The sequence below is a fragment of the Lepidothrix coronata genome, unplaced genomic scaffold, assembly GCF_001604755.1.
Source record: "Lepidothrix coronata isolate B3197 unplaced genomic scaffold, Lepidothrix_coronata-1.0 Scaffold1, whole genome shotgun sequence".
NCBI classification, from domain to species: Eukaryota; Metazoa; Chordata; class Aves; order Passeriformes; family Pipridae; genus Lepidothrix; species Lepidothrix coronata.
Genome location: NW_016690181.1, coordinates 11864758 through 11877832, shown reverse-complemented (window position 1 = coordinate 11877832; position 13075 = coordinate 11864758). Strand labels below are relative to the sequence as shown.

The 13075-nt window shown below is 50.8% G+C and overlaps 1 protein-coding gene across 1 annotated transcript in view; it reads left to right on the top strand.

The window, feature by feature from the left end:
- Nucleotides 1-12274: 12274 nt before the first annotated feature.
- Nucleotides 12275-13075, top strand: part of MOB2 (MOB kinase activator 2) — a 113907-nt gene continuing 113106 nt past the window's right edge. Inside the window, exon 1 of the mRNA XM_017811926.1 lies at nt 12275-12388. Within this exon, the coding sequence (XP_017667415.1) occupies nt 12372-12388 (17 nt within the window). The 5' untranslated portion in view covers nt 12275-12371. The remainder of the gene's footprint in view (nt 12389-13075) is intronic.

The following is a 13075-nucleotide window of genomic DNA, read 5'->3' as shown; positions in this document are numbered from 1 at the left end:
CATCAGTGGCTCAAACCAGAGCTTTGTGGGATGCCTTTCCTTGTCACCTGCCGCAGAGACGGGCTCTGAGCCGGACTGGAGGGAAGTCCCTGACATGTGCCATCAGGAAGTGCCGTGAGCTGGCTGGCCCTGCAGAGCCCCGCAGCCCCGGCCCGCATCGAGGCGAGAGAGCAGCCTCTACTGGCAGCTCCCGGCGCCTCGGGAGCCTAAAACCCATGGCAGTTCTGTCTGCGCAACATCAGGACATAGGAAAGGAAGTTTACCCTGGTTTCTTATCCTTCGGGAGAACTCGAGATGATACTCGATGCTGGGTAAACCCCTTTCTGCAAGCTTGCAGAAGCACCGCTGCAGGTGTTTGGTACACAGAGAAGGAGGAGGAGGAGGAGGAGGAGGAAAGAGGAATAAAGGCAAACGGCTTCTAACATCCTGGACTGATGCAGGATAGAAGTCTGGAGGGCAAGGCAACAGCCCACAGAGGGCCAGGAGTCCCCAGCCTGGCTTTGGCCCCATCAGGCTGTGCGACTTGAGGACGGGCAGGTGCCCACTCTGTGCTTCAGCTTTGAAATCCTTTGCACCCTATAGGTGCAAACTACTGCATTAAAGCAAGGCAATGGTGGTTCAGTGTCTCTGCAAGCAACGTGTCCTTCTGCAGCCTGGCTGGGAAGGACATATCAGCTCTGGTGTTCACAGTGTCCAGCTCCATCTCATTTCCAGGCCACACATGGTACTGAGGAAGGGAAGGGCTCCATGTGCTCCTAAGTGCCACGTGTTCTGCTTCATTCACCTGAACCATGTGGTTCGAGTCTGAACCCACTGAGGACCATTTGACTTGGAGCACTGGCAAACTCAAGCCACCAAGTGTTAGGCTGTGGGCAGGTGGCTGTAAAAGATGCTACAGTCCACTTCTAGGAGATCCTGCTCTGCACACCAAAACTTCTTCAGACCCCAGCCTGTCTTGTTCATCAGCAAGAGAGGTCAGTGACAAGTGGCCTTACAGATTCCATGTGCCATCTGTGACACACATGTACAGTCCTCAACATCAGGAGCTCCGGGACACTCAGCAGCAATCCTCTCTGGCTCAGCCCATCGTTTTGGGGTAAGCAGGAACGCTGCTCCCTTCAGCCTGTCTTCAAGGCTTGGCTTTGGCTTTGCCCTGGCATCCCCTGTGCACAGCAGACGTGGTGGTGCCCTGAGCAAGGGCCAGACTGCCTCATCTACAGCCCAGCAGCGTTAACCTTCCCCCACCAGAGACATTCCTCAGATCTTGCTGATGCCAAGCAAAAGTACATCATAAAGTCAAAGTGCTGCCAGAGCTGCCTCTCTCTGCTCTGCTTTCCCCGTTAATTGCTGCCCAAGCCATCCATTAGGGACAACAGCCAAGATGTGGAGGAGATGCTCCCCACAAGTACCTGGCATGCCTGACTCTCACTTGCTACAAAACTGTGGGACAGACTAGCAGAGATGACCAGGATATTTTGTTCATGCAGCCCCTGAGAAAACACTCAGGCACCTGGGTCTTTGTGGTGTTTACCCCTGCTGCAGGGTGAGCCCACACAGCTGTGGGTTCAGCCCTGGGCACCATGCTGAGAGCAGGGCATGGAGGGTACAAACAAGTCATAGATGGAAGAAATGCGATTTCCACCAAGGTGAAGGCACTAGTTGACTAAGTGGTGCCTGTGAGGGCTGTAGCTGAGGCTGTAATGTCACTGAGCCAGCACAGTGGGATGCATTTGGATGACTGAACTTTCTGCCCTCACCTCTTCCCCCTTGGCCCCATAATTAGTCCTCTGGGTCACTCAGGGCTCCTGACATGCTTTCAGCCCTGATGAGTTAGTTTATCTGTGGAATCCTAGGGGGGAAAAAAGGAAAATTTGGTATTCCTCTGAAAATCCTATTAAGCACATTCCCCTGGTTCTCCGTACTGCAGCGCTGAGTTTGAGGCTCACGTGGGGGAGGCAAACTCTGGCAGGCAAAGCAGGAACAGTCAGTGAAGAGGAATAGCTGAGGCATTGGTGCCTTCTGCACCCAGCCCTGGCCATGGACTCCAAATGGTAATTGGTTTCACGCCAGCCCCACAGGCATGTCCCTTTCACCACTTCAAAGCCAGGTAATCAGATGCCTGGCAGAGCAGCAGAGGGAGTATGGAGATCTCTTAGGAAGAGAAATAACCTCCTTGTGCAGGGGAATCATCCTTCCTTGGGGTATTTTTATATCAGAGTGGATTAAAGGGGATACAGTCAGCAAGATAACCCAGATCACAGCAGGGAGTCATTTAGCTCTGATAACCTCTGCAGTTTCACCAGCTCTACTGTGCATTTAATAGCACCAACCAAAGACCAAGCCTTGATATCCCTCCTCACCAAAAAAAGGGTCCATGCACAGAGAAGTAATGAAAAAGAATCCTCCTGCTTCTCCTGCACCAGGCAGTGCTGCTGACAGAGCCACAGGGACAGAATCAAGGCTTTCTTAGAAGCAGAGGGGTTGCCCTTGGCTCTCACACCCACCAAAGCTATTAGCAATGAGCTCAGCCTGCTATTATCACTGATCCAGGGAGTCTGGAGGCTCTCGGAAGTGCAGCTATTGATCCATGCCTCTTACACATCCACCTAAGGCCTTTGGTTTCAGGAAACCTCTTTGCCTCCCCTCTCCTTGTTTCTTCTCTGCAACCTCCAGGAATGCTTTTCTGAGGGACCTTGAAACTGGGAGTTAAGGGAAAAGAAACCAGGACTGCAGTGAGAGGGCCAGGGATTTGTCCAGGCCAGAACCACCTGTTTGCTTTGGTTGACTGTGTGCTTTATTCATCCTCTGAGTCTTCCTCAGCAGAGGAATGGGAGGACATTTTCCTCAAGGTTAGGATTACAGGTTAAGGGAGGGAAAGCTTGGTGCCTTGCATGGGAACCCACCCTACGTGGTCTTTGCTCATCCATCGGCATGGACTTTTTGAAGGGGCTTTGTCCATGGAAGTGTCCTCTCCATCCTCTCCCATGTTTCAGAGCTGCCAGCATGACTTGCATCAGCTGGTTAACAGGTAACTGCACCCTGATGGCACAAGCAGGTAAGTCTTACTCTTACTCAGGGTAATGATCAACTCAGCAGTATCCTGCTACCCCTGAAGGACAATCCTGCACCCCTCAGGCCGCTTTTCCCATCTGCTCAGGTTCACCTTGCCCAAGCAACCACTTGGCATGGTGAGGATCCACATTGAGCAGCTGGGGCATCAAACAAGACCGGTGGAGCTACAGCTAGAAATCATGTCATCTGCTCTGGGCTTCTTTCCTAGGTATGAAGCAAACAACTTGCTGCCCAGCCCCTTATGAGTTCCCTCACTCTCCCCACATCCTCAGGAAGACTTTCAGGTGCCTGGGTGCACTCCATAAATGACTAATGAGCGATCGCAAACATTAGCACTAGTGCTGGCTGCCAGAAGCAGATTGAGATCAAGCCCTCCCTTGCATCTATCAGCTCCACCCAGGAAGCAGACTTCCCTTTGAGCCAGATTAAAAAATGGGCAGACCAACAACCACCCAGTGCCCTGGCCAGGCGAGCTGAGGCTGGCAGTGTGTGGGAAGGAGTGACCACTTGCAGATGGAGGAAAACTCACACCTTGCTACAGCCCCCATCACAGAGCTGGGAGGGATTTGGTAGTGGCTGTGGTTTTCCCTGGAGATGGATTAGGACAAGCAGAGAGAAGTCCCTCATTTTTGGGTGTGTTTTCTGGACAATAGAGCCTTGGAGCCTGTGGATGCTCTGAGGAAACCTCCACTCTCAGCAAAATCCCCACTGTGCCCGGCACAGAGGTTTTCATCTCTTCCTTTAAAACTGCTCATGCAGCCCCATTTTTGCAGATAGGATGCTCAGCTTGGAGTACAGGCCTGATCCCATGAAAAGACTAGTGGGTGTACTTCTGTACTCTCACGAAGACAAACTCCAAGGAGTTGTTTCAGCTGGCTCCATGTACACAAATCATGGTCCTGAGGTAACAAATGGTGGTATCTGTTTTAAGTGATGACTCATTCATAGCACCATTGTATCCCATCAAATCTGAGGAAATTGCCCTGGGTGAAGGTTTCCTACCCATCACTCTATCCTCCTGGATTTCACATAATAGCAGGTTACTGGGGGCGGGGGGGGAAGGGGGCAAAATTTAGCTGACTCCTTGTACTTACTTCCCTTGCAGTTGTCAGAGTCAGAGGAGAAAGAGGACAGGTCACCTTCCATTGCTAATACTGCAAAGTAGACATGGAATAAACCCGACCTTCATTTACAGCCTTTGCTGGAGAAATCAACACTTCCTATACATAGAAAAATCAATAGAATGCACTTACCAAACAAATCCTCATTGGTCTGAACCACCTGCACTAACAGAGCTTTACATGGCCATCTATGCACCCCAAATCTCCCCCCTCAGCTCCAGCAAAAGCTCAGCCTTACCTTGTCTGGGCTGCTTTGGCAGGGGTATTATTTTGTTTCTACCAGCACACCAATTCTGGCACAGTGCACTCTGCTCTGAGCTGGTTTTGCGGAGCCTCAGCAGTGAGCTTACATTTTTGTGATTGTGCCCTGCAAATTGGCTGTCACACCCATTTTCCACATACCTACTCTGAAGTGCTGCTGCTTCTCCTGTGTCAGCATTGGAGGAGCCAAGCGAGGAAGAGGGTAGCTTTCTCCCCACGCAGGCCAAACCATGTCACTTCTCAACACTCCTGAATCCCTCCCAAAGCCTCCTTTAAAGACCACTAATCTATCTGCACCTAGAAACCTTGTTACTGATTGGGAATAGCTTTGAATGAATGAATATTCACGAATATGAATATTTCCCCTCAGCCATCAGATGGTGCCATTGAGTCTTCTTAGGATGTGGAGGACAGCAGGCTGGCACCAGGGATCACACTGGCTTCTTGCTTCACCTCACAGACAGGGAATAGAGCCTTATTGCTCAGTTACAAATACTGATATATGAATACTGATATACTATATATTCAGCTGTTCCCAAATACATTAACAAGCATCTCTGTTTCTTCTGGAGGTTTTTTTTCACAAGTGTGTCTTCTTGGAGCTGGACTCCAGTGATATCAGCGTAGGAACAAGGATAGCAGTATAGGAACACTTCAGCTTCAATTTCTGCACCCAAAAAAGATGTGTTTACTGATGGAAAGGTTTGGAGAAGATGAACTGTATTCATGCAGCAGGGCTAGAAACGAAAGATAACAGCAATGTTAGCAAAAGCTCCCTTTCCCTCCACAACAGTGATGAGGAACACAGGACAGTTAGACATCAGGCAGCAGGCTGCCAAACGCTTGGGAGTGCCCATCTCACTTCCACCTCTCCCTGCCTCTTCCCCCTTCCCCTTTTTTCTTCTAGCACAGAGTGCACTGTAAAGAGAACAGGCTTGTGCATCAAGGCACGTTGCCTGCAATATGTTCATCACATTTGATATCTCCCCTCCAGATGTGGGGCCAGGACTTCCAGGGCTTTGATTCTAATAATTCTCTTTGTGGATTTTTGCTCTGACCAGAGCCTGGCACGGACAGCCCTGCTGTCCAGCTGAGGCCTCTACCTGGCATTGCAAATATGCATGAGTAATAATTGATCAGTACTTTTCCTGGGTTGGTTTTCAGATTTAATTGTGCAAGATGAAAGAGGAGAAAAATGCTAGCAACGTGAGGAAGGAGGGAGAGGAGAAATAATTACAAGTACATTTAGTCAGCGATAAGAATGGCTGCTGAACCGGGCTGGGTGGTTTCCAAGCACTGTGGGAGCCAGCTTCAATTTCACAGCATAATATTTCCTGCACCCTTAAAATAACTTGTCCCTGCACCCAGGGTGTCACAGGAGCTGAAGAGCAATGTGTGACCCCTCCCTGAGCAGCCCCACGCTGCTGGGTGCTCAGTTATCATCCGGGGGCTGTTTTGAGAGCTGTCACATCACACGTCGCACCGAGGCACCGAGATCCAGCCAAGAGGACTGAAGCAGAAAAGAGGGGATGCTTTGCTGACCCAGACCTGTGGTCTCCCAGGGAAGGCGGGGTAGATCTGGCTGTTTGAGCCGCTCTCGGTGCCCGGTGAAGAGCAGGTTCCCCGAACGGCTCGGCAGAGACGGGACCTCTTTATTGTCGGGGCTAATTGCTCATGTGAGATGTATTTACAGAAGCGACTGTTTGCGCAGAGCACAGCAGACAAACAGACTCCTGTTCTGCCAGGCACCCTTTGTAATCGGTGGGGGCTGGGAACACTTTAATGCAGCCATTGGAGGCCTCATTTGTACTGCAGGCACCAACCCCGCGCCGGGCTGGACGATGCCTACGAGATGCTGAGCCCCCGTCCCGATGTCCACCTCAGCGGGAGAGGGGTCACAGGGCAGCCGGGCGGACCCTGCCCACCGCTCCCTCGCAGCCACCTTACGTAAGCAGGTCGAGGGCTCACAAGTCGCTCCGAGCTGGGCGTGCAGGACCCGCAAAGCAACCCCCTGGGGGCGATCCTGCCACGCGTCTGACCATCATCCCGTGACAAATCTAGGGCTGCTTCCATCTGGGCATTTGGCTATGGGGGGAAACTCTCACCTTCCATGAGAAGCGTGTGCAGGTGGGGTGCCCATCTCCTTGCTCTGCAGGAGAGGTGACACAGGCTCTCAGGGCACTTTGGAGGTTATGTGGTGAACTGCTGCACGTGTGTAGTTGTACCAGAGGACAAGACATGCCAGATAGTTGTTCCTTGCCTTTGCAAATAATGTCAAGCAGTGGTTAAAAGCACCTAGGACTCTAAAAAACAGTCTTACAGGCTCTTTGCAGCCTGCTGGGTTTTTTAGAGGTGGAGGCCCAGGGGGAGTTTTGCCATCTAGGAGAGAGATGCAGCATTAGGAAAATAATGCAAAGAATTTCCGGCACTTTCTCCATTTTCCTGCAAAACCAATGGGGATGGACAAGCCCTGACTTTCAGTTACATGCAACATCTTCTGCTTATAGGTAGCCTACCACCCAACCACACAGTGGACGTCCCTCTCTAAGCTTAAAAATACTTTTCACCCTGTGCCCTTTTCTCCACTCCAACACAGGCAGTGAGTTAAGATACACTCAGGGAAGAGCTTACCAGTAAAGAAAAGCAGCACCAACTACAACAGAGCTGGTGTGTTGGAAGTTCCTACTTCCCCTTTCCAAGGGGCCATTCAAATTGGCTGGTATTGGTCAGGCAACATGGGAATGTCAGTTTGGTTACAGCTTGTCTACAATGACACAGTGTTGCCAGCACAGGGGCAAAAGGAAACCCACACTCATCTGCCTTACAGATCTCTGACACATGCAAGTCAGCCCAGGCATACCGACCCCATGAGTGTCCATCTGCATTTCCTAAGCTTCCCAGCTAAAACTAAGACTCTCTTGGCTACTGTTCAATTCACTTTACCATAATTTTTGTATGCCCCACTTGGAGGAACAGGGAAATCTACCTAATTGTTAGCACTCCTAAGCAATCAGCATTTACACATCGTTTCCCACAAGACTTAATGCAGAGGGAAGTGGCTTTTTTCATTTTCCAGATGTGGAAACTGAGGCGTAAGGCAGGCATTGCTCAGTAATACCTAATTAGGGGGGGAAAAAATAAAACCAAGTCACCACCAGTCTTGTGTTTTAACAACCACTCACAAGTTGTCTAAAGAGGAAATGCCTAATACTTCTGTTTTGTGACTGGGAGAGAGAGACTGAACTTTCGTCAGCATCTCTGGGAACACAGACCACCAAGGATAGATTTTTCAGCCCTCCTCCCTGAAGCTTCAGCCCTCTCTCAGACATCTGAATAAAAGCCATATTTCCCAGCTAGTTCAGGACCCAAAATGCCATTTATTTTTTCCAGTCTGGTCCTCAGCAGGATTGATTGTCTTTTTGGAAGACTATATCTAAAACATCTTACTATTACTGGCAGAAATCAATATTTATAACCACTCACAGTGTTTATTTATAAAAAAATCAAATGTTCCAACCAAGAAGAGATGCTGTTATTAATATCCAGCATGATTAATAATCACATTGAGGGTTGCAGGCAGGCCCACGCTGTCAGACTCATGCACTTTGCTTTCTCTAATGGCTCTGCAGGAATTTGAACCGTAATATGTTTCATGCACAGGGACAAAGACGTTTTGTCTCAGAGAAGGAGTATGTGGATGTTTTTGACTTAAAGAGCCAGTCCCACATTCAGAGCTTCACAAATAGAACCATTTTGATCCCAAGCCCATCAGTCTGCCACATCTCCTGGAGATACCCTGCATAGGGTGTATCTCCTCCTGCTGCTGAAGCATCAGATCGGAGCAGCAGATTTGTAGCTTGCTGAAAAATGTCACACCCCCTCTGTGTCAGGGCAGCCATCACCTGCTCTGCTTCTCTGTCACCCACTGGAAATGCCTCAGCTCGGCAAAGGGGTTCACATCTCTGCCTGCTGAGGCCTCTCAGCTGCCCAGGGTAAGATGAGTTCCATGGGAATGACACTGCCTCAAATCAAGAGATGGAAAACTCATACAGCCCTGAGCAATGCTTTCTTTCCTCCGTTCCTTCAGCACTACCACAAGGAGAGAAGAGGAAACATGCAGAGCTGATGTCAAGTTATCAGATATGAGCTGCCTGGCCCCACACCAATATTCGGTGGTGAGGGAGGGACAGGTGCTTCTGAGGCGATAAAGCCAATAAGGGAGCAAAGTTCACTCACACTCCTTAGTGCTTGGCCACGCAAGGCAGTGTTTGCCCACCTGTGTATTGCACTTTTGCCACTGCAGGAGGTAATGACAATTAAATCAGAAGCAGTAAAGGGACAGAGCTGCAGAGAGACTGGTGCCTTGACTACTTCCTCATAGCCGCTTGCCCTCTGCGGCACTGCTTTGTCATGAGACAGGCAAAGCAAGCCGACTAAAGCCGAGATGAAAATCAGGTATATATGGCAGACATTGTCTGTGCAGCTATCAGATGTCCTGTTTTGCACAAATCTAGTCATGAGAACCGTGGGAGAAAAATAAGGAAGTAAATGTTCACACTTGCAATTCCAAAGCAATCCTCAGCCAGTGCTGAGCCAGTCTGGGGACTGCAGTGTCTTTCTTCAGGGCTTATGGGACATAACAGAGCCCTCTGATAGATGAGGACAGCCCTCAAGTCCATGCTGTCTTGTACTTTGGCTTTTACACTGAGTTCTGCAGAACTTCACATGGCTACCAAATCCTCATGTGAGAATGTTTGTCTGTCCCATCTCCTGTGGTCTGGTCTGCATGGATCCCCTCCAGCCTCCCATTAGTTTCTAAAGAGCTCTGGTGCTGTTAAGAAACACCTGGCAACAAAGCCACCCTATGCCTGGAGGCCAGGAGGAGCAGGGCATGCACTTTTTTGGCTCCTCTTGTGCTAGCCAGGCTAGGGGATATGGGTGGCAGAACGAGGAGGAGAGGAGCAAGTGAATGCACCACAGGCCAAAAGCCCTACAGTCCAGATCCCGCAAGCCCACAGGGTGCACCTTCTGCCTAGACTGTCAATAGTCTTGCATTTTAAATCCTGTTAGACACAAGTAAGCTGTGGGACAGTAATCCAGGGAAGAGTTGATGCAAAACCCTCCAACATCAGGCATTATAAACCTCCCCTATCCTCTGCACTTCCTAACACATCTGTATGCCAAGGACTGTCTCTTGTTAAGCACCTTATATTCATGTCCTACAGGGTCTCAAAAGCCTGTTGCCCTGAACAAGGAGCAGCCTTTCTTTGTGCATGTGCATAGGGCTTAGCACAAAAGAGCCCCACAGCCTGCCAGGCTTGCTATTATCAAATGAATAATCGCTGTGATGCCCTTTATAGAGGGTTTAGACACAGAAGTGAAGTTGCACTGGAGACTGCTCTGGGACTGGCACATCCTTTGCTCTTCAGAGATGCTCACAGAGGGACCTGACTGAACCAGGATGAATGTGAAATGCTTGGTCTGCCAGACGGACTTCTGCGGTATCCAGTGGCTGAGGGGAGAAGAAGAAAAAAAAGTAAGTGTAATGTCAATGGAAAAAAAAATTACAAAATAATCACCTTAGGTGAGATATAGATAAATGCGTTGTGCCACTGGAAAGTGTGATACAAAAGATTAATGAAATAGATGTTCCTTGTCCGAGTTTTTATTTGCACCAGTAATTCTTCTACTGCCAGTTGCCGTATATTTTCCTCGATACAACCAGGAGGAAAACAGCTAGTCTGACATGACAAACTCATTGTATCAGAAGTCATCCCTCCTTTAAACATGTGTCATATGACTAAACACCCTACTCCTGGTACAATGTATCGCACAATAAATTTGAATGGAGCTCATCCTCTAACGCCCTGCTAAAAATACTCCTAACAACAGGCAACAAGAAAACATAATTCAGATGAGGGACATCTGTTCTCAAATGTTTGCAGACAATGACTGAATCAAGTGTCTGCATAAAGGATAATTATTTTCTGCAGGTGGTTTGATCTGGTATTTTAAACATTGCAAAATATCCTTGTCCCAGTCACTCAGTAAAGATGTGCAGTTTTGCTGCAAGACCTCTTTCTTATATTACACTGCCGTATACCCAGAAAATTCTTAGGCTGAAGTCTAGTTGTAGGAGAATGGCAAAATAAAGCAGTTACATATTGTGCAAAGGGATCCCCAGCAGATTACAGAGGAAGGTCTGTTCCAAAAAACTACAGCGCAATACGTTTTTAATACAAAATAACTCTAGGGCCTTTCCTCAAGACAGAGAGATACAAAACAACCACGACCAAGACACATTATTATTAATTCAGACCCTAACACCCCCTTGCAGTGCAGTAGTGGCCCCAGGATAACACTGCTTTGTTGGAACTATCATCAGAGTCAGTGTGGTGGCCTGACTCACCCTCCCTGAACAAGCATGGCCACAAGTGGGTGCCTGTGGGATGAGGGGCCCTGGGGACGCTCACACGCAGAGGACCACAGGGCTGGGGGGACGTTTGGAGCCCCCAGTATGGCAGGGTGGAGGAAGCAGGGCAGGGGAGGAAGGCGATGGCTCAAACAGTCTTTGAAAGAAGGTCCTTCCCTCAGAAAGCTGGTGACTGCAGGGAGTCCAATGAAGTAACCATTACTTTCCCATAACACATAATTAATACAGTGCCCAAAGTATGCAATCACCCCAGCTCTGCCTCTGCAAACAACTCCACCTGAGCAGGTGCTGCTGATCTGGGAAGTCGGTCAGGAGGACATTGGTTTCACAGAGCCTCTGGAAATGCTGCACCTCAATGATCTGCATGGATAGGATTTACCTTTAAAACAATTAGAGTTGTTTAAATCTCAAAGAGATGCAGTGTTGGGCTGCCTGGGAATAAGTATTGTCCCTCTGGTAGCTGTCTGGTCATTTTTGCAAATAGAGGAACAGAGAATGGAAGGATTTTGAGTCAAAGAGGACATTCTGTAGCAAAAAGTGCAACCTTCAACAGACAGCTAGAGACAGGACAAGAGGACATAGTCTCAAGCTGCACCGGGGAAGGTTTAGGTTGGACATTAGGAGGAATCTCTTCACAGAAAGGACGATTAGACATTGGAATGGGCTCCCCAGGGAGGTGGTGGAGTCACCATCCCTGAATGTGTTTAAGGAAAGACTGGATGTGGCACTGAGTGCCGTGGTCTGGTTGACAGGGTGGTGTTTGGTCACAGATTGGACTCGATGATCTCAGAGGTATTTTCCATCTTAATTGCTTCTGTGCTTCTGTAGCAGAAGGGACAAGGCTGCTGAGGGAGGTGTCCAGCCTGTGTCCCACTCCCAAGGCTCCGGGACAACCTCGGGCTGCCGAAAACACGAGAGGACAGCGGTCTCCGTGCACGACGGCCGTGGGTCAGTGCCTGGCGGCCCTGTGGGAGCACCAGGCAGGCTCTCATCACCTTCTCCAATTAACACGTTCCGCCTTGAGGTGTGATCTCGTCGGGGCTGCCCTCAGGGAAACTGAACCGCTGAGGCATGGACAGTGAAACCTCCGCGGAGGGGGACGAGTGACACTGAGAGTCCCCAGACCGGAGAGCCCTCGGAAATCCCACTCCCCTCAGCGCCGCCAGTCGCGCCCGGAATACAACTCCCGGCGTGCCCCGCGCAGGGGGCGGGGCGTCGAGGGGCCGCTTCCGGGTTGCGCCGCGCGGTGTGTTTACTTCCGGCCGCGGCGGTGCGCGAGTGTCCGCCCGGGGGGGGCACCCGGGGCTGCCCCGCCCGCGCCCGGGGAGGGACCGACGGACCGACCGACCGACGGACCGGCCGGGAGGGGGACCCGCGGACACACCGAGCGCGGGAGGAGCCCGCGGCGGCCCCGGCCCACATGAGCGGGCGGTGAGCAGCGAGTCGGCGGCCGCGGGAGCTTCCCGGCGCGGCGGGACCCAGCCATGGACTGGCTCATGGGGTGAGTGGGGCCCCCCCGTCGCTCCCTCCGGAGCTCTCCGGGCCGTGGCGGCCCCGCTCCCGGGCGGCCCGAGCCCCGCGGGCGGCGCAAATGACTAATCAGTTCGTGCTGGCGGGGACGGGAGGGCGGCTGGAGCTCGGAGCCGGGCGTCTCCGGGTGCAGCCGCCTGCGCCCGGAGGCAGGAAGGGCTGCACGGGAGCCCTCGCCTTGTCCCGAGCGATGGCTCTCTGGAAAAGTAACTTTTCGTTCCTTTTCTGCGGGCATGGGCAGGCCAGGTGTGGCAGCTCGCTGTGCTCCCCACCCGTGCAGTGTGGGGCTAATCCCTCTGCGACAGAACATCACTTTAAACCGAACGGCGTGCCAAGGTTTAAATGGCTTTCTGTGGGGAGGAAGAAGAGACCTCGGCAGAGATTAACGCCAAATCAGAGCCACGCCAGGGGGCTCGGATAGCCTGGGATTAATAGTGCTAATTACACACAGACAGAAGGTAGAAAGCGCTTTGCTGCTGGTTTTAGGTCTGGAAACCACAGTGCAGGAGAGGGAGATGCAGTTGATGGGAGTGACCCGATATGCTACCAGTATCCCAAGCAAGATATTCTCTGTTACTTCTTGCATGAATTGTGCTGGCGACCTGCACTCAGGTGAACTGTGAATAATTATGCTTCCAAATCGCATGAGCAGTAGGTT